This window comes from Mirounga leonina, unplaced genomic scaffold (assembly GCF_011800145.1).
Source record: "Mirounga leonina isolate KUSES-001 unplaced genomic scaffold, KU_Mleo_1.0 Mir_101609, whole genome shotgun sequence".
NCBI classification, from domain to species: domain Eukaryota; kingdom Metazoa; phylum Chordata; class Mammalia; order Carnivora; family Phocidae; genus Mirounga; species Mirounga leonina.
In genome coordinates, this window is record NW_023270164.1 from 10,870,610 (window position 1) to 10,898,211 (window position 27,602).

The 27,602-nt window shown below is 45.2% G+C and overlaps 1 protein-coding gene across 2 annotated transcripts in view; it reads right to left on the reverse strand.

Moving 5' to 3' along the window:
- The window catches only part of SLC9A7 (solute carrier family 9 member A7), a 132,833-nt gene that overhangs the window by 13,642 nt on the left and 91,589 nt on the right, over window positions 1-27,602 (reverse strand). The window contains exons 12-15 of one of the 2 annotated variants that reach the window (XM_035003621.1): window positions 26,783-26,936; window positions 17,499-17,558; window positions 13,145-13,208; window positions 3,006-3,088 (exon numbers count right to left, since the gene is read on the reverse strand). In XM_035003621.1, the coding sequence (XP_034859512.1) occupies window positions 3,006-3,088; window positions 13,145-13,208; window positions 17,499-17,558; window positions 26,783-26,936 (361 nt within the window). The remainder of the gene's footprint in view (window positions 1-3,005; window positions 3,089-13,144; window positions 13,209-17,498; window positions 17,559-26,782; window positions 26,937-27,602) is intronic. The other variant, XM_035003628.1, reaches the window with a different exon arrangement.

A 27,602-nucleotide genomic window follows, 5' to 3' on the forward strand; every position in this document is an offset into this window, starting at 1 on the left:
TGAGGAATAATTTCTTCCCCACTCAGCTTCATTGAAGTATGGCTGACAAAAAACTGCATGCATTAAAGGTGTAGGAGATGTTTAGATACATGTATATTGTGAAATGATTACCACAATCAAGCTAATTAACCTATCCATCATTTCACACAGTTACCATTTTTCTGTGTGTGTGATGCAAAGACTTAAGATCTACCCCCTTAGAAAATTTCTAGTATACAATACAGATCATTAACTATAGTCACCATATTGTACATTAGGTTTCCAGGACTTATTCATCTTATAACTGAAAGTTTGTACCCTTTGACCAACATCTCTCCATTTCCTCCACTCCCCAGCCCCTGGCAACCACCATTCTATGCTCTGTTACTATGAGTTTGACTTTTCTAGATTCCACCCATAAGGAAGATCATGCAGTATTTTTTCTTTCTGTGCCTGGCTTATTTCATAGCATAATGTCCTCCAGGTTCAACCACATTGTCCCAAATGGCTGAATTTCCTTCATTTTTAAGGCTGAATTTCCTTCATTTTTAAGGCTGAATAATATTCCACTATATACACGCACCCTCGCACACATCTTTATCCATTCATGCACTGATGGACACTTAGGTTATTTCCATATCTTCGTTACTGAGAATAATGCTGCTATGAACGTGGGAGTGCAGATATTTCTTTGAGATAGTGATGTTATCTCCTTTGGATATATACCCAGAGGTGGGACTGCTGGATCATATGGTAGTTCTATTTTTAATTTTTTGAAGAACCTCCATACTGTTTTCCACAGTGGCTGCACCAATTTACATCCCACCCAACAGCATATAAGTGTTTCCTTTTCTCCACATCCTCCCAACACTTGTTATCTTTTGACATTTGGTAACATCCATCCTAACAGATGTGAGGTGAGATCTCATTATGGTTTTGATTTGCATTTCCCTGACGATTAGTGATGCTGAACAACTTTCCGTGTATCTGCCAGCCAAGTGTATGTCTTCTTTGGCAAAATGTCTATTCAGGTCCTTTGCCCATTTTTTCATTGGGGTCCTTGGGTTTCTGCTGTTGAGTTGTAGGAGTTCCTTATATAATTTGGATATTAACCCCTCATCAAATATAGGATTTGCAAATATTTTCTCCCATCCCACAGGTTGTTGTCTTTTCATGTTGTTGATGGTTTCCTTTGCTTGTGGTGTTAAATCCAAAAACTCATTGCCAAGACCAATGTCAGGAGTTTTCCCCTATGTTTTCTTCTAGGAGTTTTATGGTTTCAGGTCTTGCATTTAAGTCTCTAATCCATTTTGAGTTGATTTTTGTGAGTGGTGTAAGACGGGTTCCAGTTTCATTCTTTTGCATGTGGATATCCAGTTTTCCCAACACCATTTATTAAAGAGACTGTCCTTTCCCTATTATGTATTCTCAGCACCTTGGCTGAAGATTAGTTGATCGAACATGTGAGGGTATTATTTTTGGGCTCTGTATTCTGTTCCACTGGTCTGTGTATCTGTTTTAATGCTAATACTATACTATTTTGATTACTATGCCTTTGTAATATAATTTGAAATCAGCAAGTATGATGCCTCCAGCTCTGTTCTTTTTGCTCACAATGCTTTAGCTATTCAGGGTAATTTGTGCTCCATACAAATTTTATGATTGTTTTTATTTTAAAAAACACCATTAGAATTTTGATAGAGATGAACTGAATCTATAGATTGCTTTGAGTAATATGGCAATTTTAACATTAATTCTTCCAATCTATGAACACAAATATCTTTCCATTTATTTGTGTCTTCTTCAACTTCTTTCATCAGTGTTTGTTTTCAGTGTACAGATCTTAACCTACTTGGTTAAATTTATTCCTAAGTATTTTATCGTTTTTGATGGTATCATAATGGGATTGTTTTCTTTTCTTTTTTTTTAAAGATTTTATGTATTTATTTGAGAGACAGAGCATGAGCAGAGGGAAGGAGGCAGAGGGAGAGGGAGAAGCAGACTCCCCGCTGAGCAGGGAGCCTGACGCGGGACTCAGTCCCAGGACCCTGAGATCATGACCCAAGCTGAAGGCAGACACTTAACCAACTGAGCCACCCAGGCACCCTGGGATTGTTTTCTTAATATCTTTTTTGGATAGTTCATTGTTAGTGCATAGAAATGCAACTGGTTTTTGTATGTTGACTTTATATCCTCTGACTTTACTGAATTTATTAGTTTTAAAACAGTTTTTTGGTAGAGTCTTTAGGGGTTTCTATATATAAGATCATGTCATCTGCAGGGGCACCTGGATGGCTCAGTTGGTTAAGCATCTGACTCTTGGTTTTAGCGCAGGTCATGATCTCATGGGTCCTGAGATCAAGCCCCCCCATCAGGCTCCATGCTCAGCGGGGAGTCCACTTGAGATTCTCTCTCTCCTCTCCCTCTGCCCCTCTACTCTCCCTGTGCTCACTCTCTCTCTAATAAATAAACCTTTAAAAAAAGATCATGACATCTGCAGAGACTATTTTAATTTAAATTTAATCTGCAGAGACCATTTTAATTCTTCCCTTCTGATCTGGAGAATCAAATTTCTTTTTCTTGCCTACCTGCTCTGGCTAGGACTTCCAATACTGTATTGAAAAGAAGTGGCAAGAGTGGGCATCCTTCCAGATCTTAGAGGAAAGCTTTCAGCTTTTTGTCATTGAGTATGATGTTGGCTGTGGGCTTGTCATATATGGCCTTTATAATGTTGACATACATTCCATTTATACCTAATCTGTTGAGAGGTTTTCTTTTTATCATGAAAGGATGTTGGATTTTGTCAAATGCTTTTTCTGGGGGAGTCTGGGTGGCTCAGTCAGTTAAGCGTCCAACTCTTGATTTTGGTTCAGGTCATGAATGATTATTGCATGTGGCCCAAGAGAGGACTGACTATACCTGTACCAAGCACACATCTTCCTTACTCATCAGAAGTCGTTCACTGACAGTAAGAGAATTTCATCATCGATGTTTCACAAATACAGGGAAGCCACTGAAAAGGATACTTGTGGTCAAAGCTGTACCACAGCCTGAACAGCCACGCACTCTCCTGCTTTGTCCGGTTTCCTCTGGCAGAATCTGGACCATCCTAGGAACAAACAAGAAGACAGATGTTTAGTTGCAGAAAAGGGATTGAAATGGGGTGTGTGGGGGGGGAGGGGAGGGGGAAACTTCTTTTTTAACCAATAACTTTTAGAGATTTTGAGCTCAAACATCCTGTATCACCAAAGTTTCAGATATACTGGGAGGGACTACCTTGAAAGAAACCAAATAAATCCAAAAGGCAGACAAATCAACCCCCAAAGTAAAAAGGCTCGGTTATGTCTGTGGACAGATCAACTCAGTGCAGTACAAAATTTCTTTTGGCATTCTTATTGTAATTTTCCTCAAAGTGCCTTTTAGCAGATTGATTATGCTAACATAGGGTAGATCCTAAAGGGCCAAAAGTTATCTATAGGGAATATTAAAGAAGGCTTCTATAAAACCAACTTTCCAGGCCTCCCCAAAGCTGGCCTGGGGAAGTCACACTTGGTCGTTCCCTGACGGCTCAGCCTCGGGCTCTTGATGGTCCTTACTGAGGCACCTACATTGCCTTCCAGGTGGTGCAGTCACTTGTTGCCCTGGCAGCTTTAGGAAGATGGGGGCAGTGAGCAAGGGAAATGGGGTCAGAACTAGCATTTCTATTATTTTTAAAGACTCATTTATTTCTTTGGAGAGAGCACATGAGTGGGAGGGGGAGAGGGAGCAGACCTCATGCTGAGCGTGGAGCTCAATCTCATGACCCTGAGATCAGGATCCAAGCCGAAACCAAGAGTCGGACACTCAACCCACTGCGCCACCCAGGGGCCCCGCATTTCTGTTATTTCCGCTGCCCTCAAGTGGTTACTCCTCCCATTCCTTCCCAACTCAAACGTGCCCGTCATTTAAATGACAAAATGACTTGCAAAATCAAACATTCATTTGAGGCTTGGGCCATCTGCTCTGTGCAAATAGTATAAGCAGCGCAATTACTATTAAAGAGCGGACTGACTGTGGCAATCGGAAGGCGTTGCTGGAGTTCTGCGTCGTCGGATGACAAGCTCTGAAAGTACAGACTGCCTGGGAGGCGCAGTCATTTTTGCCATCACCCCCTGGAATGGTACAGGGAGAGGCAAGTCTACAGGCGAGGTGCCACTGACAACAGCCAAACGCAAGATGAGCCACAGTTCCAAGGAGCTCCACACCGCAGCGGGTGTGAGCCCCACCTGTGACTGAGATAGTGCGGGTCGGTCAGAGATCTCCGAGAAAGGGGAGCGCAAGGACAAGTAAAAGGAGGGAAATTAGCAAGCACTATTTAAATTTCTAATGTTTCCAATAACAAAGGTTATTTTTACAAACAGAGTCCCTAGAGTATCTGAAGGATATTTAGGGACACATGTGGAAATGGCTTGGTTAAATGAGCCCTTCTGGGGATGAGGAAATTAAAAAAAAAAAAAAAAGAGAGAGAGAGAGTTCCCAGAGACCAACTGCATTTCATATTTTTATAAATCTTGTGGAAGGAAGAGGGCACAGAAATGTCTCCATCTGCAGAGCATGATCATTCCTTCGGGTAATTAGTTGGTGACCTAATGCCAAATTGAGGGAGGTTTCCGAATGCCCCTCGACTGAGTGGAAAAGTGGTAGGTGAGCATTCTTTTTTTTTTTTTAAGATTTTTATTTATTTTTTGACAGAGAGACAGCGAGAGAGGGAACACAAGCAGGGGGAGTGGGAGAGGGAGAAGCAGGCTTCCTGCTGAGCAGGGAGCCGGATGTGGGGCTCGATCCCAGGACCCTGGGATCATGACCTGACCCGAAGGCAGATGCTAAACGACTGAGCCACCCAGGCACCCTGGTACGTGAGAATTCTCAAGGGCAAATATCCTCATGGAAAAATTAAATGGTTCTTTATAAAGTGATAGGCTCTAAGCTCGTGGCTCTAAGTGCCTGTAGAATCTTACCAAAGAAGAAACTAACACGGTGACACACCTCATCAGGAAGGATACTGTAAGCCATCAGGCACAAGACAAGTCCCCCCAAGTCAGTTGCATCTGCTCCTCCCCTAAAACAGCAATAAAAACGACAAACCCCGACTCTATCGTCCTAACCTCCGCCAAACCTCAATGTGATATCATCACCTGGAATGCTTCAGTTCCCGCCACCTTGCCTCTACGAAGCTACAGGAGATTTCAATAAGCCCCAAGAAGGACGATTACAATGAGGAAAGCAAAGGAAATGTTTCTTTTCAAAGGCAAACTAACAAAAGGTCTTCACAGGCGACAGAGAGCTGTGCCTGCAGTCCACAAATAAGAAAAAGGGACCTCAGCAAGATAAGAAACTAAAAGACAGTCCCGAAAGGTTACCAGGGGTAAATTCTGAGCAAATAAAAAGTGCAGCTTCATAACAGGGGTGTTCAACAACTTCTTATTCTAAGAGATGGTGCCAGAAGCATGACTAGGTACAGGAAGAACATGGAGAAATCCACATAAGGTGGCTTTGGAGAAATCAGGGAGTATCTGTGGAACGGGACTGATTTTTTAAGCTGACCTGGAAGACAACCAAAGCTGCTTGCCGACGGGATTTGGGGGCCCCCTTCCTGCTCCAGGCAGTCTAGGGCAGAGCAGGGGTCAGTGTGGGTGCAGGCGGATCCTATAATAGGCAGCTCCCTTCCCAGGCTGCACGTGCAGACCCTTGGATTTCCATTCAAGCGCTGCCCACAGAAAAGGCGGGGACCTGCTCCCCCAAACCTGCATTCCCACAGGAGGGTTTATGCCCCATGTCTTTAGCTCAGGCTGCTTTTAGAACTTGGAGCATCCTTTCAGACGGTCACCTTCTCCCACCTACAACACCGACCTGGCCAATCCCTATTCATTTTTCAAGGCTGGGTACAAGGTTGGCTTCTCTGAGAGATGTTTCAAAGGCAACAGAGCATGCCAGGAGGTATTGGTGTGAATATCACAGGCTTTCTTAACAAAGTATGTGGGTCCAGATCCTAGCTCTACTCCTGGCTGTGCCACTGTCTTGCAGTATGACTCTGGGCAAGTTTAAATTGAGATGTAATTGACATATAACATTGTATCAGTTTCAGTTTACAGCATAGGATGTGTTGGTTTGATGTATTTCTCTGTTGCAGTTCGATTACCATGGTAGCATGAGCTGCCACCTGTTTCCCTTCACATAATTCTCATTTCTTTTTTTTGGTGAGAACAATTAAGACCTACTCTCTCAGCACCTTTGTAGTTTATAATAGAGTACTGTTGACTATATTCACTATGGTGTGCATTAGATCTCTAGAACTTATTTATCTATTAGCTGCAGGCCTGTACCCTTAAACATCTCCCCAACTCCCCCAACCCCCAGCTCTTGGTAACCCCCATTCTACCCTATGTTCTTATGAGTAACACAAGGGATTTTTAAACTTTTTGTTGATATTATTAATAGGGAAGCCCCTTTAAGAAAATACCGCCGACTTTCCTTATCCCCGTATTTCAAGGATGTAACCATGAGTGTATATATTTTTTTCTGCATTCATTAAGCACCTACTGTGTGCCAGGCACCATGCTGGGTGCCAGAAACACAAAGAGGAATGAGACTAGCACTTGCCCCTCAAGGAGCACATTTCCAGAGGGCAAGACATAGATACGGATATGGTGACATATACGAAGAAGACAAAGAAAGCAGATTAAAGAACTGAGGAGTGACAAAAGGTCCTATTTTTGGATTATTTTTTCTAGAACTAATAATGATTTCTGGGCAGAGTTATATTTCATTCCATTCTTATTGTTAAAAGATATAAATTTTCAAAGTTAAGTTCATTACAGTAACGAGAGCAGCTTATGGTTTTTTTCAGAGATGGCGCAGAATACTCCCCCCCCCCCCCCCCCCCGCAAAGATTTCTACGTCCTAATCCCAGGAGCCTGTATGTTACGTTACATGGCCGAAGGGGCTTTGTAGATGGACTTAAGTTTTCCAGGGGGACCGATGCAATCACACAGGCCCTTAAAAGTAGACAAGGAGGGGGCACCTGGGTGGCTCAGTTGGTTGAGCAACTGCCTTCGGCTCAGGTCATGATCCTGGAGTCCCTGGATCGAGTCCCGCATCGGGCTCCCTGCTCGGCAGGGAGCCCGCTTCTCCCTCTGACCCTCCCCCCTCTCATGTGCTCTCTCTCTCTCTCATTCTCTCTGTCTCAAAAAAAAAAAAAAAAAGTAGACAAGGAGGGCAAAAGAGTCAGAGAGTTGCAGTGGAAGACGAAGCAGAAAAGATGCAAAGTGTGACAGGGACTTGCCCCACTGTTGCTAACTTTGAAGACAGAGGGGGCCATGAACCAGGAAATGCAGGTGCTTCTAGGACAGGAACTTGACCCTGGGCCAACAGTCAGCAAGGAAATAGGACTTTAGTTCTACAACCACATAACTGAATTCTACCAACAACCAGAATGAGCCTGGCAGTGGGTTCTCCCCCAGAGCCCAACCTCGCCGACACCTTGAGTTTGGCCTTGAAACAGAAATCAGAGGAGCCCACCAAACTTTTAACCTACAGAATATAAGGCCGGTGTCTTAAGCCACTGAGTCTGTGGGAATTTGTTATGGTGGCCCCAGAAATCTAATGCAGAGCAAAAGAGCAAGTAAGTGATGTGACCCAATTTGTGCCTTTCTTTTTCCTGTCCCTGGAATGGTGGAGCCAATGACTCTCAGAAGGGAGTAATAACAGGTTTTAAAAACAGGGAATCAAGAGCTCCACAATGCCCACTCCAGGGTTTTTCAAATTGTGAACGGGCACACGACCCTTGTGGGAAACCGTTAAAATGCGGGTTCAGAGTCAGTGGGTCTATGTGGAGCCTGACAGTCTGCATTTTTATAAGATCTCTGGTGATGCCCAGGCTGCTGGTCCGTGGGGACACTCAGGGCAGCAAGGACAGATCTACTGATCTCACCTCTGGCACTCTCGCCCTTACCCGTCCCCTTCATCACACTGTCACCACACCCTTAAGGATGGAGGTTCATGCGTCTTGTTTGCAGATGTAGCCCCTGAGCCTGAAAGATTGTCCAAAATATAACAGGTGCTCAGTAAGCATTTGTCAAATGCATGAATAAATTAATGTGAATTTTGCACTTTTTTTATTTTTAATTTTTTTAAAGTTTTTTTAAAAGATTTCATTTACTTTTTTTTAAAGATTTTATTTATTTGACAGAGAGATACACAATGAGAGAGGGAACACAAGCAGGGGGAGTGGGAGAGGGAGAAGCAGGCCTCCCGCTGAGCAGGGATCCCAGGATCCTGGGATCAAGACCTGAGCTGAAGGCCGATGCTTAGCAACTGAGCCACCCAGGCACCCCATGAATTCTGCACGTCTAAGAAAAAAAAAAAAAAAGAATAGCCAGCAGGGAATTCAGGGACCAAGGTGGGGGAGATCAGAAGAACAAAAAAGAAAAGCATGGTGGCGGGGGGGGGGGGGGGGGGGTAGGGGGAGCAAAGAGGAGGAATTTGAGGAAAGGCCCTTTAGCAACTGTTTGAAGTCAAAGATTTAAGTGACTGGGTATCAGATTTCAGCCTGGAGAAAAACTGAGGAAGGACCCAGAAAGTTATATGTCAATGCAACTATAAACAGCTGATTTTCTGTGTGCGTGCACGCACGTACTTATGCGTGCACACATGCACACACGCACCACAAGCCCAGTGGTTTCCTTTCCTCCACATTCCACTAATATCCTGCTTGTGACCCGGTCCTGCTGAGATGATAAAGCCAGGATAAATTCGGTTGCGTGCTCCTAGCTACTCCAAAGCAGCCCCATCATGAGTGCTCTTCTTCTTCTTCTTTTTTTTTTTTTAAAGATTTTATTTATTTATTTGACAGAGAGAGACCCAGCGAGAGAGGGAACACAAGCAGGGGGAGTGGGAGAGGGAGAAGCAGGCTTCCTGCCGAGCAGGGAGCCCGATGCGGGGCCCGATCCCAGGACACTGGGATCATGACCTGAGCCTAAGGCAGACGCTTAACGACTGAGCTACCCGGGCGCCCCGATGAGTGCTCTTCTGTAAACTTGGGGAAGAAAGTGAATGATGTGTCTGTCTGGCATGAAAAGGTCCCCCTTGAATGGGGTGGGAAGCCACCCCCAAGCCCAGGCAGGCTGCCTCCAGCTGGGCTTGTTTTTGTTTTGGTTGCAGAGTCACCAAGACCTCTGGAGAAACAAAGCAACTGAATTTTTTTTGTTCTAATGAGTCAAACTTGCCAGGGACATGAAGCTCAAGTCTGCCCACAATATTCTTATGCTTCCCTCACATAAAGCCAGAAGTTCTAGCCAAAAGCTCCTTTCCTTCCCCCACATGAGCTATTATTCTGTAGCTCTGTAGCCATAACTCTTAGGCTTCTAGACCCCACGAGGAAAACCATGCTGTCCTAAGAAATTCATTCCCATTAAATATCACTTTCCTGTTTGTTTTTAGGGAGATCATTTAGAAAATGAGGTAAAGAGAACTGCCCTTTCTTTTCTGATGGGGAACAAACATCTGGACTTTCAGTTTCATGACATCACTGAGCGTGTGACCTGGATCCATTTCAGGGGAAACTGCAAGAACCCAGGATTTTACCCAAAAACGAGAAGCCCATTTATTTCTCTGTTTTATTGTTGCTCATGACCACCGAGTGCTCCCAGCCCTGCTGTTAGTGGCTCACTGGACCGAGAAGGTCTGGCCAGGAGGACTGAGAGATATAAAGCCCTTTAAGTACAAGGGCATGAGTCCTTTTTAAGAAGGTGCCCTGGGAAACCAAGCTTGAAGTTCGCCTTTTTTTTCCCCCCAGTCTGACAGCAATCTTGAAAGACTTTCACGATGCCAGTGGAACTGATTCCGAGGGCCCTCTGCAGGACTGTGTGCGAGGCTGGGGAGGAGGGAGGTTATGGGGAAGCCATGACACGAGCTCCTGGCTAGGGCTGGCCACCGGGTGCCACTGGGAGTCCAGCAGAAGTCACCCCCAACTGCACATTCACAACTGGCCCAAAGGGCCCTCCAGGGAGCCATCCGGAGACACCGATGACCCCCCCAGGCCCAACTAGGGGGGTTTCAGGGAGGTCACTGTGCAGACTGAATGCACTGCTCGAACCCTTAGCACTTAGGACACGCTGCTTTCCCAAACATCGCCATGGAACAGTGACAGCAAGCTTGCGACTTAGTTACAAGCCCTGTGTCTCCATGTGAAGTTCTTATGAGATGGATGGTGAGTTCGGCTACAGGAAAGCAACCAAACCATTTCATGCCTTTCCTTTTACAGATGCTTAAATCCAGAGGCAGCAGCAATTACAAACAAACAGACAGCAAAAGGGCCGGAGGTGTCTGACTGGTCTGGAACTGACAAGATGACATTCGTCCAAACCCTGGCTATCCAGCTGGAATCAGCCTGTTTTTCTTACAAAATTCATCTGGACCAGCTCCGGTCCTGGAGAGGCAGCTGTGGAGTAGGGCAGTCGTATCCTAACAGAGCCTTTCTTTCCCGTCCAGTGAAATAAAGACACATCACCCAGGTTTTCTCAGGGTGAGTTTCAAGATCTCCCTGTTAGACTCTAAATTAGCTTCCAGGTGCACAATTTCCGAGCCCTCGGTTTCTTTCTTTCTTTCTTTTTTTTTTTTTTTAAGATTTTATTTATTTGACAGAGAGAGACACAGTGAGAGAGGGAATACAAGCAGGGGGAGTGGGGGAGGGAGAAGCAGACTCCCTGCTGAGCAGGGAGCCCGATGCGGGACTCGATCCCAGGACCCTGGGATCATGACCTGAGCTGAAGGCAGTCGCTTAACCAACTGAGCCACCCAGGCGCCCCGAGCCCTCGGTTTCTAAACTCCTTAAATCCAAGCTAGAGTCTGATGGCAACTTTTCAAATAGAATTTCTCATGGAAATCACAAGTTCCCAACACAGTGGCCGCTTCTAATATAATCTCAAAGGTCTTCCGGGGCACCGTTATTCCTGTTTTAATATTTTATTTTTAAGTCATCTCTATACCCAGCGTGGAGCTCCGAACTCACAACCTCGCGATCAAGAGTCGCGTGCTCTTCGACTGAGCCGGCCAGGCGCCCCTCTGGAGCACCATTAAAGTGGGCATCCTATCATCTCCAGTGAAGCTCATTGAAAACTCTTCCTAAAACGTCCCGCTCTTTCAGAGGTCATGGCTTTGTGTCCCTTAAGGGGCACTGCCCCCAAGACGCGACCGCCCTCAAAGAGAAAGAAATCAGGAAAAGCTGTAGCGGCGCTCCCCGGCCCCGCAGAGCGCCACTGTCTCCAACACCTGTTCAATCTGAGTCAGGGGCTGGAGTTATTTAGAAGGTCCTCTGGCATCTGACATATGCAGACTGGGTTTAGGATGGAGAGCAATTCCAAGCTGACTGGAGAAAAACAAACGCCCGACACAGTGTCATGGACCACGTGCATGCGTGTGGTCAGTAAGGCTTTCCACCAAGCTGTCGCTTCTCCCGTCCCCACCCCCCACCCCCCCGTCTGCCCATCAGATGCCTGTCGAGTGCCCCCAGGTGCCAGGCACTGAGCTCAGCACTTCGGAGGCCATCCTGCACAAAAGAGTTCTTGACTCCGGGGGCCCATTAGTAACATTTGGGTAACAAATTTCTGCTCTTAGCATGAGCCCTCCCTCCCCCACCCTGCCTGCCCAGGAAATGCCAGCCTCGGGAAGGAGCAAACCTGGGGACGTAACAAGGGTCACGTGGCAGCTCGAACTCACGTCTGCCACTTGGCTGATGCTCTTCCCACAAAGAGGTTGTGGTCTCTCTCTCCCCTCCTGTTGAATCTGGCCTGGCTCGAGCAACTCAGTGTGACCACTGGCAAGTCACAGAGGTGATGCCCTGAAAACTTCAAGGCCAGGGCAGAAAGGGCGACGTGGCTTCCACCTTGCTTGCTTCGGTGCTGGCTCTGGGAACCCTGAGTCATCGGGGAAGAAGCCCAATGCCCCCAGGTGCCAGACGTACGAGCCAATGAGTCTCTGGACGACCCCAGCCCCCAGCTTTCTGTTTGGAGCAAAGGCAAGCTGGCCCTATCATGCCCTTTCCAAACTGCTGACCTAGAGAATCCGTGAGTGAAAGACACTGTTGCTCCCTTTCCTCTGTTTGGTGCAGGTGGTTATGCAGCAACAGTAACAGGAGCAGATGGCAAAACCGCAGGCCAGAACGTTCCTCTGTGCCCCCCAGACTCCATCGGGATTCTCCGCAGCAGCGGGGCCTCTTCCCTGCTCAGGGCTCCTCTGATCACAGCCTCTACAGCTTCCCTCCCCAGCACGCTGTCCCAGGCTGTCACTGCTGCCCCCACCCTGCCTAAGCCTTAGCGGTTCGCCTGGCGGTGACCTTCCGCCCCTGGGGGTGGGGGGTGAGGGCCCCTGCTCTGCCATTCCTGGGCTTGAGAGGAACTCGGCTGTAGAGGATCCCGGGCCCTAGAGGAGCGGGAGGGCCTGTAATCACCCACATCCTTCCTTTCTTCCTCAGATTCCCCGGGCTGGAGAGTCAGACCCCATCCCTCTCCTTCCCCTGCCTGGGCACCACTGATAGACTCTGACCCAGTGACAGTGAGTCAGTCACCAACGTATCCAGTCTATCCATTCTTGGAAGGCAGGCAGTCAGGGACTTAGCTCCAACACTCTTCCTGGCCAGCCTACCCCCTTAATATGTTGTTTTAAGAATGCTGACTCTGGGGCGCCTGGGTGGCTCAGTCAGTTAAGCCCCTGCCTTCGGCTCAGGTCCTGATCCCAGAGTCCTGGGATCGAGCCCCGCGTCGGGCTCCCTGCTCTGCAGGAAGCCTGCTTCTCCCTCTGACCCTCCCCCTCCTCATGCTTTCACTCTCCCTCTCTCTGAAATAAATAAATAAAATATTAAAAAAAAAAAAAAAAAAAAGAATGCTGACTCTGGGGTCAAACCCCAGCTTCATCACTTTCTAATCCTCTGACCGTAGATGACTCACTGAGACTCTCCAACTTCAGCTTCTAATCTGTAAAATAGGGATAGCAGGACCTACCTCATAAGGTTGTTGTCAAGCTCATGGTGAGGGAATCCATGTAAAGATGCCTGGCCTATAGTAAGTGCTCAATAAATTTTAGCCCTTTATCACAGTGTCTTCCCCCGGAAGAAGCATCTCTTGTGACTTACCCCTTGTAAGACTTGAAAGCTGTCGTTGTTGGGTGGTGGGTCCTGATCTGGGTCAACACCAACTCTGTAAGTCACCAGGGAGAAAGACAAGGAGAAAAATGGAGAGTATTAGCTCGGACTATGGCAGCCATGCTGGCTGAAAGTAGCCAAGGGGCCAACCATCTTCCGGAAGCGGAAGGGGTAGTTAGCTAGAAGAAGAGGAAGGCTGTCATGCAAAAGTTGTGAGAAAGAGGTCATGTTCCATGTCAGATCCCAGGGGGCAGGAGAGGCAAGTGGTGCTTACATCCTATTTGAGGTCGCTGGCTGGCGACTGTCCTTCTGCCTTCCTGCACCAGACGGTCCCAGTTATCCAACCATGGGTCTCGATGCCCCACACCTTTTCCTTTCTGCTGCTTCCTCACGTCTGCCCTGACCTGCTCTTAATTCCCTAAACTTCTGTTCCAACAGTTTTCATATATCCAGGGTGGTGGCGGAAGAATTTATAGTGAACACCTGTATATCCGCCACCGACAGTCTACCATTAACATTTTGCTGGAGTTTATCGCGTATCTATCCACTTCTCTACCACCCATCTTATTTTTTAGATGCATTCAAATAAAGTTGCAAACATCAGTACTTGTCCCCTAAATACTTGAGCATGCATATCATTAACGTTTTGTCCTGGTGCCCCCACATCCTCCCACAGCGGAGATGACCTGAGAAGTGACACTTTTAAGATCAACAACTGAAGACAGAAAGAAAAGGCAAAGTGGCAAAATCCACTTACAACAAGTCCCATGCTTTGACTAGGGTAGTTGTCTTGGCTTAGTAACACACCAACTGTTGTTTTGTGCACCTGTTAATTCTTCATCCCTGTACCTTCCTCGCTCTGAGGAGGAGAACTGTGACCTTGATCACAGGGGGGTGGGGGAGAAAACAAAGAGGCCAGGAAAATTCTCTGTCTTCCCACACTCCCTCCAGTGTTGCAAAGACCTATAAAAGAACACGATTTCTGGCAGGTCTGACCCGAGCTGGGAAGGGAGGTGCTGAATGGCCTCAACCAAGAGTCTTTGGCCGTCCAGTACCGGGGTGCTGACTCCAATGAGTAGACAGCGGACTACAAAACCCCATGTGTGTGCACCTTACTTTTCTTCCTCTCCCTCCCTCTTTCCTACCTATGATGCGCAGGTTATTTCTTGAAAAAAGAGACTAATAGAAAAGGAAAACAGAAGACAACACAGATGTGCCTACCCTCCCAAAGCCAACCTCTACCCTGTCTTATTGCAGGTTTGTCAAGCACTAACCCAAGGTGTGCGTACCTGGAAAGGGGGAACTATGGAGGGAAAGGAAACAGATAGCCCGTATGTTGCTGAGGGCAAAGTTTAAAACCACAAGACGAATTCATGTATTCAGCAAATATTTATTGACTGCCTATGATGTCAGGTACTGTTCTAGTTAAAATCTAACGTACCTGACACCAGATTTCCTCCCTGAGGGCCTGGGGTTTGGTTAAGATCTTCGTAGTGAGTTCGATGGACTTTGCTATGTGTCTAGGGAATGCTTCCAGGCTGGAGATTCTGAGGGTTGGAGGCTTGTCCTCATAACTGGACATTATTCAGGGATCTTTGAACAACAAATCTCACAGAGATTTTCTTGACACGAAATCCATCCAATTCAGGGGCCTTTCGGGGCTGCCCCCAAAAAGTCCCACCAGAGCCTCAATGCATCTGAAGTGTCTAATGTATCAAAGTGTTAAGAGGAGAGGTCACATATGGAATTCCCAGCTCTTGGGCATTTTGAGCCCTCACTCGTTTTAGAGACTCTTAACACACATTCCCCAGAGAAAAGTCCTCTATAGGGTAGCTCGGTCAGCATTTGTAAGATCAACAGCTAGGAATCCAATCTTGGGCCTTGTTCTGTGGGTTCTATAGCAGCAGACTCGCTTACTCAGATGAGCTTCCCAGTGCAGACACAGAGTGCCGGTTACCCCAGTGTTTCTCGGACAGCCTACCAGAATGCCAGGTGATACAGCAGCCCTCGACCTAGCCACAAGGCCTGGCCAGATTGTGGGGCAGGAGCAATGACATTATGTGATCTGAAGGGCATGAGGCACAGTATGGCCAAGAATATGGCAGTCCGGGTCTGCCACTAATAATCTCTCCTTTCTATACTGTGAATTTTGAAATAGGTGTAATTAGCCTTCGTAAGTGGCTTCCATTCCAGCAAAGATAAAACAAGTTGACTTTACTGTCCTAGATGAAATAGGAAGACTAGGGGTAGGGGAAAAGGTTAAGGATGCCCTGTATTACAATAATGAAAATAAAACCAAACATGATAAAAGCTGCCAAATGAAATTTAGCCCCCTCTAGTCTTTTAACTAATTGCTATTAAAAGGAAAAAAAAAAAACTTTGGTTAAAAAGAATTAAATTTTGTTCAACCAGAACTGCTTAGGAAGACTAGGTTGTGACTATTTTCATTCAAGTTCTGGCAATGTCGGAGGAACTCATCCATTTATCCTGGGTCCGTGTGGCCAGGCCAGAATTCAAAACAACAAAGCACAAAACGGTGAAATAACTTGATACACTCACAAAAGTAGGGCCACCCTAACCTCATCTCAAACTCGTAATGTTCAACATTTTGTCTGGGAGAACTTGGGAATGATTCTAGACCCACGCTGTCCAGTAGAACTTTCTAGATCTGCGCTGTCCAACGTGCTAGCCACGAGCCACAAGTGGCCAGCCACTGAGCAGTTGAAAAATGTGGCTAATATGACTACTGCTGTACTTTACATTTCATTCAGTTTCACGCCAAGTGAGAAAATAAAGCAATCAAACTAATGTGCTCATTCTGGAATGAAAAAATATAGAAAGAACATGGATAATTTCCCTTCTGGTATGAGTGTAAGTACATTCTGATTAGCTGCCATCTAAAATGCCATGAAATCTCAGGAATTTTAGAAGTGTTCTATTTCAATTGATAATTTTTCAAAAATGTGAATGGCTGAGGCCCTAAATAATTGGAAGACTATGCAACACACACCTACATGTAAAACCCTGAACACCAGATCACGGTCTGAATTCTCTCATATCCCAAGTGTAATAACTTGTACTGTGCCCAAAGGACCTTCCTTCCTGAAGGTGGGATATTTCAAAAGAAAGAGTTTCCTCTGCCACCTACCTGCTACCTAAAGTCAGACCTCCAAAAAGTGAATGTGTGCGTGCGTGTGTTTTAAACAGTAGAAAAAAAGTGTATGAGGGGCACCTGGGTGGCTCAGTTGGTTAAGCGACTGCCTTCAGCTCAGGTCATGATCCTGGAGTCCCGGGATCGAGTCCCGCAGCGGGCTCCCTGCTCGGCAGGGGGTCTGCTTCTCCCTCTGACCCTCCCCCCTCTCATGTGCTCTCTCTCTCTCTCTCTCTCATTCTCTCTCTCAAATAAAATCTAAAAAAAAAAAGTGTATGATTAACATAACATAATAAAATAAAATTTAAAAAAAAGTGTGAACCCAGGGACCCTAAGAGCTTCCATTACTTAGACACACATCGTTAGGGTACATCTGGAGCCTGGTGATACCGCAGCGCCCATGGCTGGTGAGCAGCATCGCTGTTCTCTCCACTGCGCTCAGACAGTGACGTACTTTGACGGTGGCAAGAACAGAGCTCAAGCCTGTTCTGCACTGATTTATCTACCAGCACTGAGAATCAGGCCAGGAAGAATGCGTGCTGATAAAGACGCAGAAAGGACAAAAGAAACATTAAAGTCTTTGTTCTCCTGCCCCCCACTGCCCCCCTTAAGCCTAATCAAATCATAAACTTGGGTGGACACTGAAAACCCAACTGCATTACAAGAGTCTTTATCTTCTGGTTTTGTTTTTTTTTTAAAAAAAAAAACAAAAGTGTTTTTGTATCTTCTGATTCACCATAAGGTACGAGGACACAATTACATACTTTAAAAACTACTCAAAGAGCACTGGTGCTTAATTAAGATGGTATGAGCCCTACCCCAGTCATGGCAGACATACCAAATCCTAAGTCTCTTTATGAGTGAAAAGCCTTGTTTACTAGATCATAAACAAGACTTTGTGGGAAAAGTATCTGCGGCTCTGAAAATGGACTGCTCTGGACTCTAAGCTCAGTTGTCTAAGAGGGACAGAGAACAGACTCTGAGGAACACCGACACAGCAATCAACCCAGAGACAGGGTGGAAAAGCGGTTAGACTTGACCTGACCTCCTGCCCCTTTGGCTGAATGGGGCAGGGGGTTGGCGCACACAGGAAGGAAGGAAGAGACAAAACGTCATAAAGAGAAACATGTCAGGTTAGAAGGAGGAGAAAAGCCAGGCCCAGTTAATTTGTTTCTGAGGATTTCCTTGTGTCACCTGATGTACCGCCAGCAGTGTTCGTTCCGGTCCTCTTCGGACAGCTCCTCGACGCCAACTCTGGGCAGCAGAAGAAGGGAACGTGAGTGTGACGGGGCGCACAGGGGAGTCGGGAGCTCTGGGCACAGGACCTGGACCACGCCCTTCAAGGGAGAGGGGGGCTCCCTCTGGAGAGAGATCCGTACCCTCTCTTAAACTGTCCCCATTCTCTAAAACCCAGAGAGGCAGAGAGGCTGCTAAATTTAAATTTAAAGCAACCATGTTAGGAGCGAGGCCAAGTGAGGATCAATCGGGAATGAAGGTAAGCCTCTCAAAATATCATGTAAGGAAATCAGGAATGCATGCAGCTCACGGAAAATGAATTTATACAATTTTTTCAGGAATTCACCTGTTTCATAAAGCAAGGTACATCCATACGAAAAATAGAAAACAGAGTTGTTACTAAACACGTATCTGAAGTGTTTACACATACTTTGACACATATTTGACAGAAAGAGCAAAAAGCACCATACTGTTGAAAACAGCAACAATATTTAAGAAGACAAAGATGGCCTTTTTTTTTTTTTTCTTTTTCAGACACAAGTAAACCATGTTGTCTAAGGGTTCCTGAAGGTCAGGAACCCAACTTCTGCTATTCTCTTTCTCTTGCGCCTTAGAGTTGACACGGACCATTTTCACCTGCCTTAACAATTTCTGGGTTGTATTCAGGGTGCATTTGAACTTTGCCATCAAACTAAGAGCGGGGTTTCACAATGTTGGCCCTGCTGACACTTCGGGTCCTGGCCTCTACCTACAAGATACCACTGGCAACCCCCTACGCAGTTGAGGCAACCCCAAATATCTCCAGACATTGCCAAATGGCCTCTGGGGGGCAAACTGCCCTCAACGGAGAACCAATGCACTTAGATCATGTATTCTCAGTTGGGGGTGGTATTGCCCCCATGCGTGTGAAGATTGGTTCTTGTGAGGCAAAAAGTTTTAGGTATTACAATGGTTTGTAGCCCTCTAAACCGTGATACTACATAAACAAGCATATAGCAGATCTGTGGTATTAAAATTTCACTGGAAGAGGTAACGGGGGGGGGGCATTTTTGAAGGGCTCCTTGTGGGGGGACAACAGTGAAAACAAGGTGGAAGAACACTGTGCTAGACAATGCCCAACTTCTCATGCTACTGATATCCCCTGGAATATGCAAGCGAGAACGAGATATGCTTCTTAAGGCGGTACTTCAACAAGTCACATGCTCAGAATGGGACTCTATATTTTACCATACTATTGAAAAATTGTAACACATTCCAGAAAAGCAAGCTGGACTCCATTAATGTAAGATTCACTGATAATAATAATAGCAATAGTAGCACTACTGATGCTATGATTAGTAATGATAATATAATAATATTGTATTATATATGATATATATTAGATACAATAATTAACAGCTAAAAGATCCTAAGTGCTTACCATGTGCCAGATGGGACATTTCTTTTTCAGGTGGTACGTTTAAAGAGAATTCTTTATCACATTTATTTATCATCACATTTATTTTATCCTTACACTATCGTCCCCATCTAAACTGGTGAGGAAACTGAGTTGAAGAGGCTAAATAAGTTGCCCAAGGTCACAAAGGTAGAAAACGGTAGAACCAAGACTGAGGCTGAGGTTCTTAGACCCCAGAGCCCCAGTTCTTCACCTCACAGTATCCGCCTTTTTTTTAAAGATTTATTTATTTATTTGAGAGGGGGAGGAGGGGGGAGGGGTAGAAGGAGAGGGAGAGAGAAACCCAAGCAGACTTCATGCTGAGCACAGAGCCCAACAAGGGGCTTGATCCCTCGATCTTGAAATCACAATCCAAGTAGAAACCAAGAGTTGGACACCCAACCAACTGAGCAACCCAGGCGCTCCAGGATCCACCTTTTGATTACACGCTGGTGTCCTTAAACTCTTTTAAAATATCCAGTTACAGGGGCGCCTGGGTGGCTCAGTCATTAAGTGTCTGCCCTCGGCTCAGGTCATGATCCCGGGGTCCTGGGATCGAGCCCCGCATCGGGCTCCCTGCTCCGCGGGAAGCCTGCTTCTCCCTCTCCTACTCCCCCTGCTTGTGTTCCCTCTCTCGCTGTGTCTCTCTCTGTCAAATAAATAAGAAAATCTTTAAAAAAAAAAAAAATATCCAGTTACAAATGCTATTACATAAAGAGCTCAGGGCTGCTCCCTGCCTTTTTTCTTCAAGTTATCTGGCAAAGAGCTTTGTCGTAAATTCTCAGTCTAACAGGATTATACTGAGCAGAGTGTCCTTCCTTGTCCTGGAGTGTTTGCATGACTGCGCTGTGGGGTGTGAAGGGTACCTGTTCATCTGACTGCCTGGGCACGTGCCATTCCGCCCCCACCATCACCACCACCTCATGTGTGTGTCACCTGAAGCTGGGGGCGTCAAAGAGAACGGCCACCATGCTGCCCAAATGTGCTCTGGACCCAGACAAGGCTCCTCTGCTGAAATAATCCTGTGGTCATTTTTTTAAATTGCCAAAATTACGTCCTTTGTGAATAACAACACCTGCTCAAGGGACTAAGAAAAATATGTAGTGTGTGCATTAACAGAAAACAATTGGAGCGTCTTGCCATGTTTTAAAATATCAGTGACAACATACCAATTTAAAACAGATACGTTGGATTTCTGGAAAGCAGGGACCTGGCTTTGGATTTAGGTCACATTCATTTTTATTTTATACACAGACTAGAACATAGCCATGGTTAAAAATCACAACTAACTCCTCATTATTTATGGTGGAACTTGGAATCCTACCCTGGGTTTCTGACTTCTGAGCAGCTACTTAACATCTCATAAGGGCCTCTGTCAGGAGCCTGGAGAAGTAAGGATCAGGTAGGTATTGATTTTACTTAGGGTGTAGAGGTCAAAACACCACACTGAACTTCAGGGGGTTTCTGAAGAAATTTAGAATAAGAAACTGGTTCACATAAATGATTCATGGTCATGAAGTAACACCAGAAACCACAGGCCAGAAAAACCAATGAATCTCATTACTTTATTTCCAAGGGAATTTCTTTCATGTAATCTCTATAAATGTCAGTTTCTACACTTACATAATCACTATTTATACATATCTGGAAAATGCAACGCACTAATACCATATGTATTGGTTACCTATTTGCTTCATTACGCTGTCTGGGTGGAGCTGGACAGAAAGAAGGAAAGAATAAAGATAGGAGCAGAAACCAATGAAATATAAAACAGAAAAACAATACAGAAAATCAGTGAAATAAAAAGCTAGTTCTTTGAAAAGATCAATAAAATTGACAAACCTCTGGCAAGACTGAAAGAAAAAAAGAGAGAAGTTACAGGAATGAAACAAGGAGCGTCACTATAGATCTCACAGACATCAAAAGAATAATAAAGTAATGCTACAAACAACATAGATGTGACAACTTAGATGAAATGGACCAATTTCACAAACTACCACAATTCACCCAATATGAAACAGATAATCTTTTTTTTAAAAGGTTTATTTATTTATTTGAGAGAGAGAGAGAAAGAGAGCATGCGAGTTTGGGGGGGGGTTGGAGAGAGAGAGAGAAAATCTCAAGCAGACTCCCCGCTGACTGTGGAGCCCAATGAGGGGCTCGATCCCATGACCCTGAGACCATGACCTGAGCTGAAATCATGAGCTGGATGCTTAATCGACTGAGCCACCCAGGTGCCCCATGAAACAGATAATCTTAACAGCCCTATAACTATTAAAGAAATTGCCTTTACAATTTAAAAACTCTTGAAAAAGAAGTCTCCAGGACCATACGGTTTTACTGGAGAATGCCATTAAACTTTTAAGATGAGTTAACACCAATTCTATACAATGTCTTCCAGAAAAGAGAAGAGTAGGGAACACATCCCAGCTCATTTTGTGAGGCCAGATTACTCTGATACCAAAAATAGACAAAGGCAGTGTAAAAAAAAAAAAAAAAAGAAAAAAGAAAGAAAGAAAACTGTAAACCAATATCCCTCATGAACACAGACCACAAAAATCTTTAACAAAATAAAGCTAATAGAATTCAGCAGTCTAAAAAATTTATACACCATAACAAAGTGGGGTTTGTTTTAGGGAAGTAAGGCTGGTTCAATATTTGAAAATTAATTTAAAAAAGGGGGGGTGCCTGGGTGGCTCAGTCGGTTAAAGTGTCTGACTCCTGATTTCAGCTCAGGTCATGATCTCAGGGTCTTGAGATCGAGTCTTGCATTGGGATCCACGCTGGGTGTGGAGCCTGCTTGAGATTCTCTCTCTCTCCGCCCCTCCCACCCCCGCTCATGTATGCACACTCTCTCTCTAAAAAAAAAAAAAAAAAGAAAAGAAAATTAATCAATGTAACCCACCATATTAACAGGCTAAACAAGAAAAATGTGATCATATCAATAGATACAGAAAAAGGATTTGATAAAATTCAATACCTGTTTATGATAAAAACAAAAACTCTCAAAAACCTAGCAATAGATAGAAATTCCCTCAACTTGATGACGACAAACATCTACAAAAACCCTACAGGTAATATTACACTCATTGGTGAAAGACTGAATGCTTTCCCCTTAAGACTGGAAACAAGGCAAGGATGTCTGCTCATGTTACTGTTACTCAACATCACACTGAAAGCCTTAGCCAGAGCAGTAAGTCAAGAAAAGGAAATAAAAGGCTGGAAAGGAAGAAATAAAACTGCCTCTGTTTGCAAATGATGTGATGGTCTATGTAGAAAATCCCAAAGAAGTTACAAAACAAAACCCTCCTAGAACTAATAAATGAGTTGAGCATGGTCACAGGATACAAGATCAACATACAAAAACCAGGGCGCCTGGATGGGTCAGTTGGGTAAGCATCCAACTCTTGGGTTCAGCTCAGGTCATGATCTCAGGGTCATGGGGTCAAGCCCTGCATCAGGCTCCATACTGGGCATGGAGCCTGTTTAATATTCTCTCTCTCTCTTGCCCTCCCTCTGCCCCTCCCCCTTCTCCCTCTCTAAAAAAAATACGAAAACCAATTGTATTTCTGTATCCTAGCAATGAACACATGGAGACTGAAACTAAAGATAGAATAATATTTATAATTGCTCAAAAAAGAAGAAATACTTTGATGTAAATCTAACAAACCATGTACAGGCACTGTGTGCTGAAAACCATACAACAGTGATGAAGGAACTCAAAGACAATCTAAATAAATGAAGAAACATGCCACGCTCATGAACTGACTCAACATGATAAAGATGGCAATTCTCCCCAAACTGATACATAGATTTAACACAATTCCTGTGAAAATTTCAGCGAGATTTTTTTTTTTTTTTTTTTTTTTTTTTAGAGCTAGACAAGCTTATTCTAAAATATATATGGAAAGGAACCAGAACAGCTATGACAAATTTTGAAAAAAGAATAATGTGGGAGGGCTGGTTCTACCTGATGCTAAAGCTTATTACATAACTATAGTTATCAGGACAGTGTGGTACTGGTGGAGGGCTGAACGCATTCATCAGTGGAGCAGAACAGAAACAGACCCATGTGTATACAGCCAACTGATTTTTGGCAAAGGAGCAAAAGTAATTCAATGGAGTAAGACTTTTTTTTTTTCTTTAAGATTTTATTTATTTATTTGAGAGAGAGATGGAGCACAAGCAGGGGGAGCGGCAGAGGGAGAGGAAGAAGCAGGCTGCCCGCTGAGCAGGGAGCCTGATGCAGGGCTCGATCCCAGGACGCCAGGATCATGACCTGAGCCGAAGGCAGACGCTTAACCGACTGAGCCACCCAGGCACCCCAAGATTAGTCTTTTTAACACATTGCCAGAACAACTGGATGGTCTTAGGCAAATAGAATAAGATAAAACCTCAACCTAAGCCTTGCATCTTATATAAAAATTAACCCAAAATGGACCACAGACTTAAATGTCAAGCAGAAAACTAAAAAACGTTTAGAAGATAACACAGAAGAAAATCTTCAGGACCTAGGGCTTGATGGAGAGTCCTTAGCTATAACACCAAAGGCAGGATGCATAAAAGAAAAAAATGATAAATGGCACTCCTTCGAAACTGAAACTTCTGCTCTATGACAGACTCTACTAAAAGGATTAAAAGACAAGCTACAGAGCGCCTGGGTAGCTCAGTTGGTTAAGCGACTGCCTTCAGCTCAGGTCATGGTCCCAGGGTCCTGGGATTGAGCCCCACACTGGGTTCCCTGCTCAGCGGGAAGCCTGCTTCTCCCTCTCCCTCTGCCTGCCGCTCCCCCTGCTTGTGCTTTCTCTCTCTCTCTCTGTCAAATAAATAAATAAAATCTTAAAAAAAAAAACAAAAAACGACAAGCTGCAGCCTGGGAGAAAATATTTGCAAACCACATCTCTGACAAAAGATTAGTATCTATAATAAATAAAGAACTCTCAAAACTCAATTTAAAAAACCAAAACAATCCGATTAGAAAATAGACCAAAAGTCTTGGGGCGCCTGGGTGGCTCAGTCGTTAAGTGTCTGCCTTCGGCTCAGATCATGATCCCAGGGTCCTGGGATCGAGCCCCGCATCGGGCTCCCTGCTCAGCGGGAAGCCTGCCTCTCCCTCTCCCACTCCCCCTGCTTGTGTTCCCTCTCTCGCTGTGGCTCTCTCTGTCAAATAAATAAATAAAGTCTTAAAAAAAAAAAGAAAATAGACAAAAAGTCTGAACAGGTGTTCCACCAGAGAAGATATATGAATGGCAAATATGCACACGAAGAGATGCTTGACATCATTAGTCATTAGAGAAATGCAAAGTAAGGCCACAGCGAGGTATCCCCACACACCTATTAGAACAACTACAATGAAAAATAGTGGCAACACCAAATGCTGGCAAGGATGTGGAGAAACTAGATTTCTCCTATACCCAGTCCCACACATCACCATTTCCCGAGCCCTCACTGCAGTAGCTGCTATGGTCTAGGTGTTATCTACACGTTACATCAATATTTCCACAACAGTACAGTTGTTATATTTGTATATACAGCCGTGTGCCTCAGGGAAAGCTACCCACACTCTCAGTTCTGGATAGGACAGTTTTCATGGCTCAATTTTGAAAAGGGTTACCAGAAGTGCAAAAAGTCACAAGTCAACTCTCCCCTCTCGGTGGGAAATTATTTGGTCCTATATATGTGTGTAGTGTGTGGGAGGGCTCATAAACTAGCATGAAAAACAAACATGATTTAATCAGGCTCTGAGGATCTAGGGTGCCTCCTGAGAGACCAAATAGGAGCAGAAAGTAATCTCAGAAGTCAATCTTGAGATTCTTTTGTTTTTAAGATTTTATTTAGTTATTTGAGAGTGAGTGAGAGAGCAAGCATGAGCAGGGGGGTCGGGGGAGGGGCAGAGGGAGAGGGCGAAGCAGGCTCCCCGCTAACCCTGGGATCCTGACCTGAGCCAAAGGCAGATGCTTAACGGATGGAGCCACCCAGGCACCCCTAATCTCGAGATTCTTAAAGATCCTCAGCAGTGTTCAGGGTAAGCCTTTTTTTTTACTCTTATTCTAACACAGAACAAAGATGGTACCATTGTATGTGTCAGGTTTAGAGCCAAAAATCTGTCCATTTTCTTCTCTAGGTTCATATTCCCATGATGAATTCGTTTCCTTAACACAAATCTTGAGATTCATACCAGGAACTCGAAGTTCTGATCATCCCAAATTTCATGACACAGAGGCAGTCGCTAACACCGTCAACCTTCTCAAAGGTGGTAGAGCTCAGTAGTTCAGACTGTGGACTGGGTGGCAAGACTGCCAGGCCCCAAACCCCTGCTCATCCACCTAAAGCTCTGTGACCTGGGCAAGTTATTGCTCTGTGCCTCGGTTCTGTCAACTCTACAATGAAGATAATAGTAGTAGCTCCTCCATAGGAATGTTGTGAAGATTGTCTTAATATAGGTGTGGCATCTTGTACAAGGCCTGCATCACACAAGTGTTAGCTATCATGTGACTGCCACTGATCAGCCCCACATAGCAGCTTCTGCAGACCCACAAGGATGTGAGGCTGAGACTTGCTAGCCCGGAAATGGTGCGGCTGGCAGAGGACAAGCCCAGGAATCCCTGCTGTCATCAAGACAAAAGTCCCTGATGGAGTTCGGAAGGGGGGGACGGGGTGGGGTGAAGACTGTTCTTTCCAATTCCAGTTTTCTCCCAAATTTCAGTACCCCCCCCCAAACCGACTCTAAGGATGACTACGAGATCTTTGTAGGTTCTCTCTCCTCCAAGCTAGGTATGCTCTGCAGCTGTCAGTCTGGGGCATTCTATACTCCAGAGAAGGGAATGTGAACTGAAAGCCAGCAGAGAAAGGAAAAAAAAAAAAACAACCACCACCAAAAAACAAAAAACAAAAAACACGGTGCCACCTTGTGGCTTCTCGGAGAATTCTTCACACCCACGCACGCCCGGAGCCCTGTCACATTCTGATCACGTTCATCCTCCGTGGACCCCACACTGAGGGAGGTGGTGGGGGCGCCTCCAATGAGGCAGAGCACACACACTGGGAGCTGAAGGGGCCTGCAGAAGATCTGACGGCATGCTTTCACTTAATATTAGGGGAAACTGAGGCCCAAAGACAGGAAGGGCTTGCCTTGAACCAGAGCCAGAGTTAGGCTCCGGGACTCCTGTGCTCTGTTCTAGTGTCCTCCTTATCCTAAGGTGCTGGGGCTCGCCAGCACCCCCTGGTATTCAAACGCTCTCAAAAAAAAAAAAAAATCAAATTTAGGTCAGCGCTCTCCGTGCTGACCCAGCTGCAAAACCACAGGCAGGGGACAACAAATGAGGGTGACGCAGGAAATGTCACCTCTTTTGTACGCTCGAGCAAGAAGAGACAGAGCAAACAGTTTCCTCCCAGAAACAAAACTCTAATCGTCTCTTTTCACTCCTGGCGGATGAGCCTGTTTCGAAGGCTGGAGTTGTGATTGCAAAGGAACATGAAATGCCAGGCGCTGCCGGCCGTTACCATCCGTTCTCTTGCCTGCAGCCTTAAGACTTTGGAATTCCTGCCCTAGTGTCACTGTTCTAGCAAGGTCCAGGTGTTTCTAAGGCCTTGTGCTTTCGCAGTGACAGAAATTTTCATGCCCACCTTTTTTTTCTTGTGGAAAAGTCAATATCCTGAAGTGTTACTTAATTGCTTTTTATTTTCAGTCCCACCCCCAAACCAAACCCAACCCCGTAAGAACCTTCCACTCACTAAGCTGTCTCCGCGCCCCACCCCCCCGCCCGCCCCGTGTTAGTCGCAAAACTGGCCATGGTTTCAAACCTACCTTATGTTAAGCCATGACAGCATGGGGGTCGTGCCTCCACCAATGATCCAGACAGTGAAGAAGACGATGAGGAGCGTGGTTGTGAACATCATCTGGCGAGCATAGGATGCGGTGTCTCGGATGGCCAGCGCAAATGCCATGGCCCCCCTGAGGCCTGTGGGGACCGAAGAAGAAGATTTGGTTCTAAGGCCAAATGATAATGTGTCCTCGGATCCACTGCTGCCACTCGGGGCTAATAAACTGGATCCACGTGTGCTGCGGGAGTCACGCTGTCTTATTCAGAAAGGAGAAACTTACGGGAATACGGTTTTCTCCTGTTGGAAGTTTTCATTTGCAAAATACCCCAAACGCAATGAGAAAAACACTGCACTACCTTGTATGGCACGTTCTAGGACAACAGCAATAGTTCTCCAGCTAGTAACACGAAGTAAAAAGAAATGTAAATAAGAAATAACAACATAAGCTCTCTAGGTCTGTGATCCAAGCACTATACAGTCATTATAAACTGAAGTAACAGGCTAAGGATGAATATGGCAAGTGCATATTTGTGGTTTCTGTGCCATGAGCCACAGAACAGTTCAGCAATTCCTCAGCAAAGCCACACAGAGAAGTAACAGTATAACCTGATCTGTATCAGGGGTTGGCAACTTTTTCTGTAAAGGGTCAGATATTAAATATCTTAGGCTTCATGGGGCAAGGGGGAAAAATCAAGGATACTGTGCAGGTACTGACAGATAAGAGAAAAAACAAATTTCCACAAAATCTTATCGACAAAAACCAAGAGTGGAGTAATTAATAACCGAGTACAATGTGTTGTAAT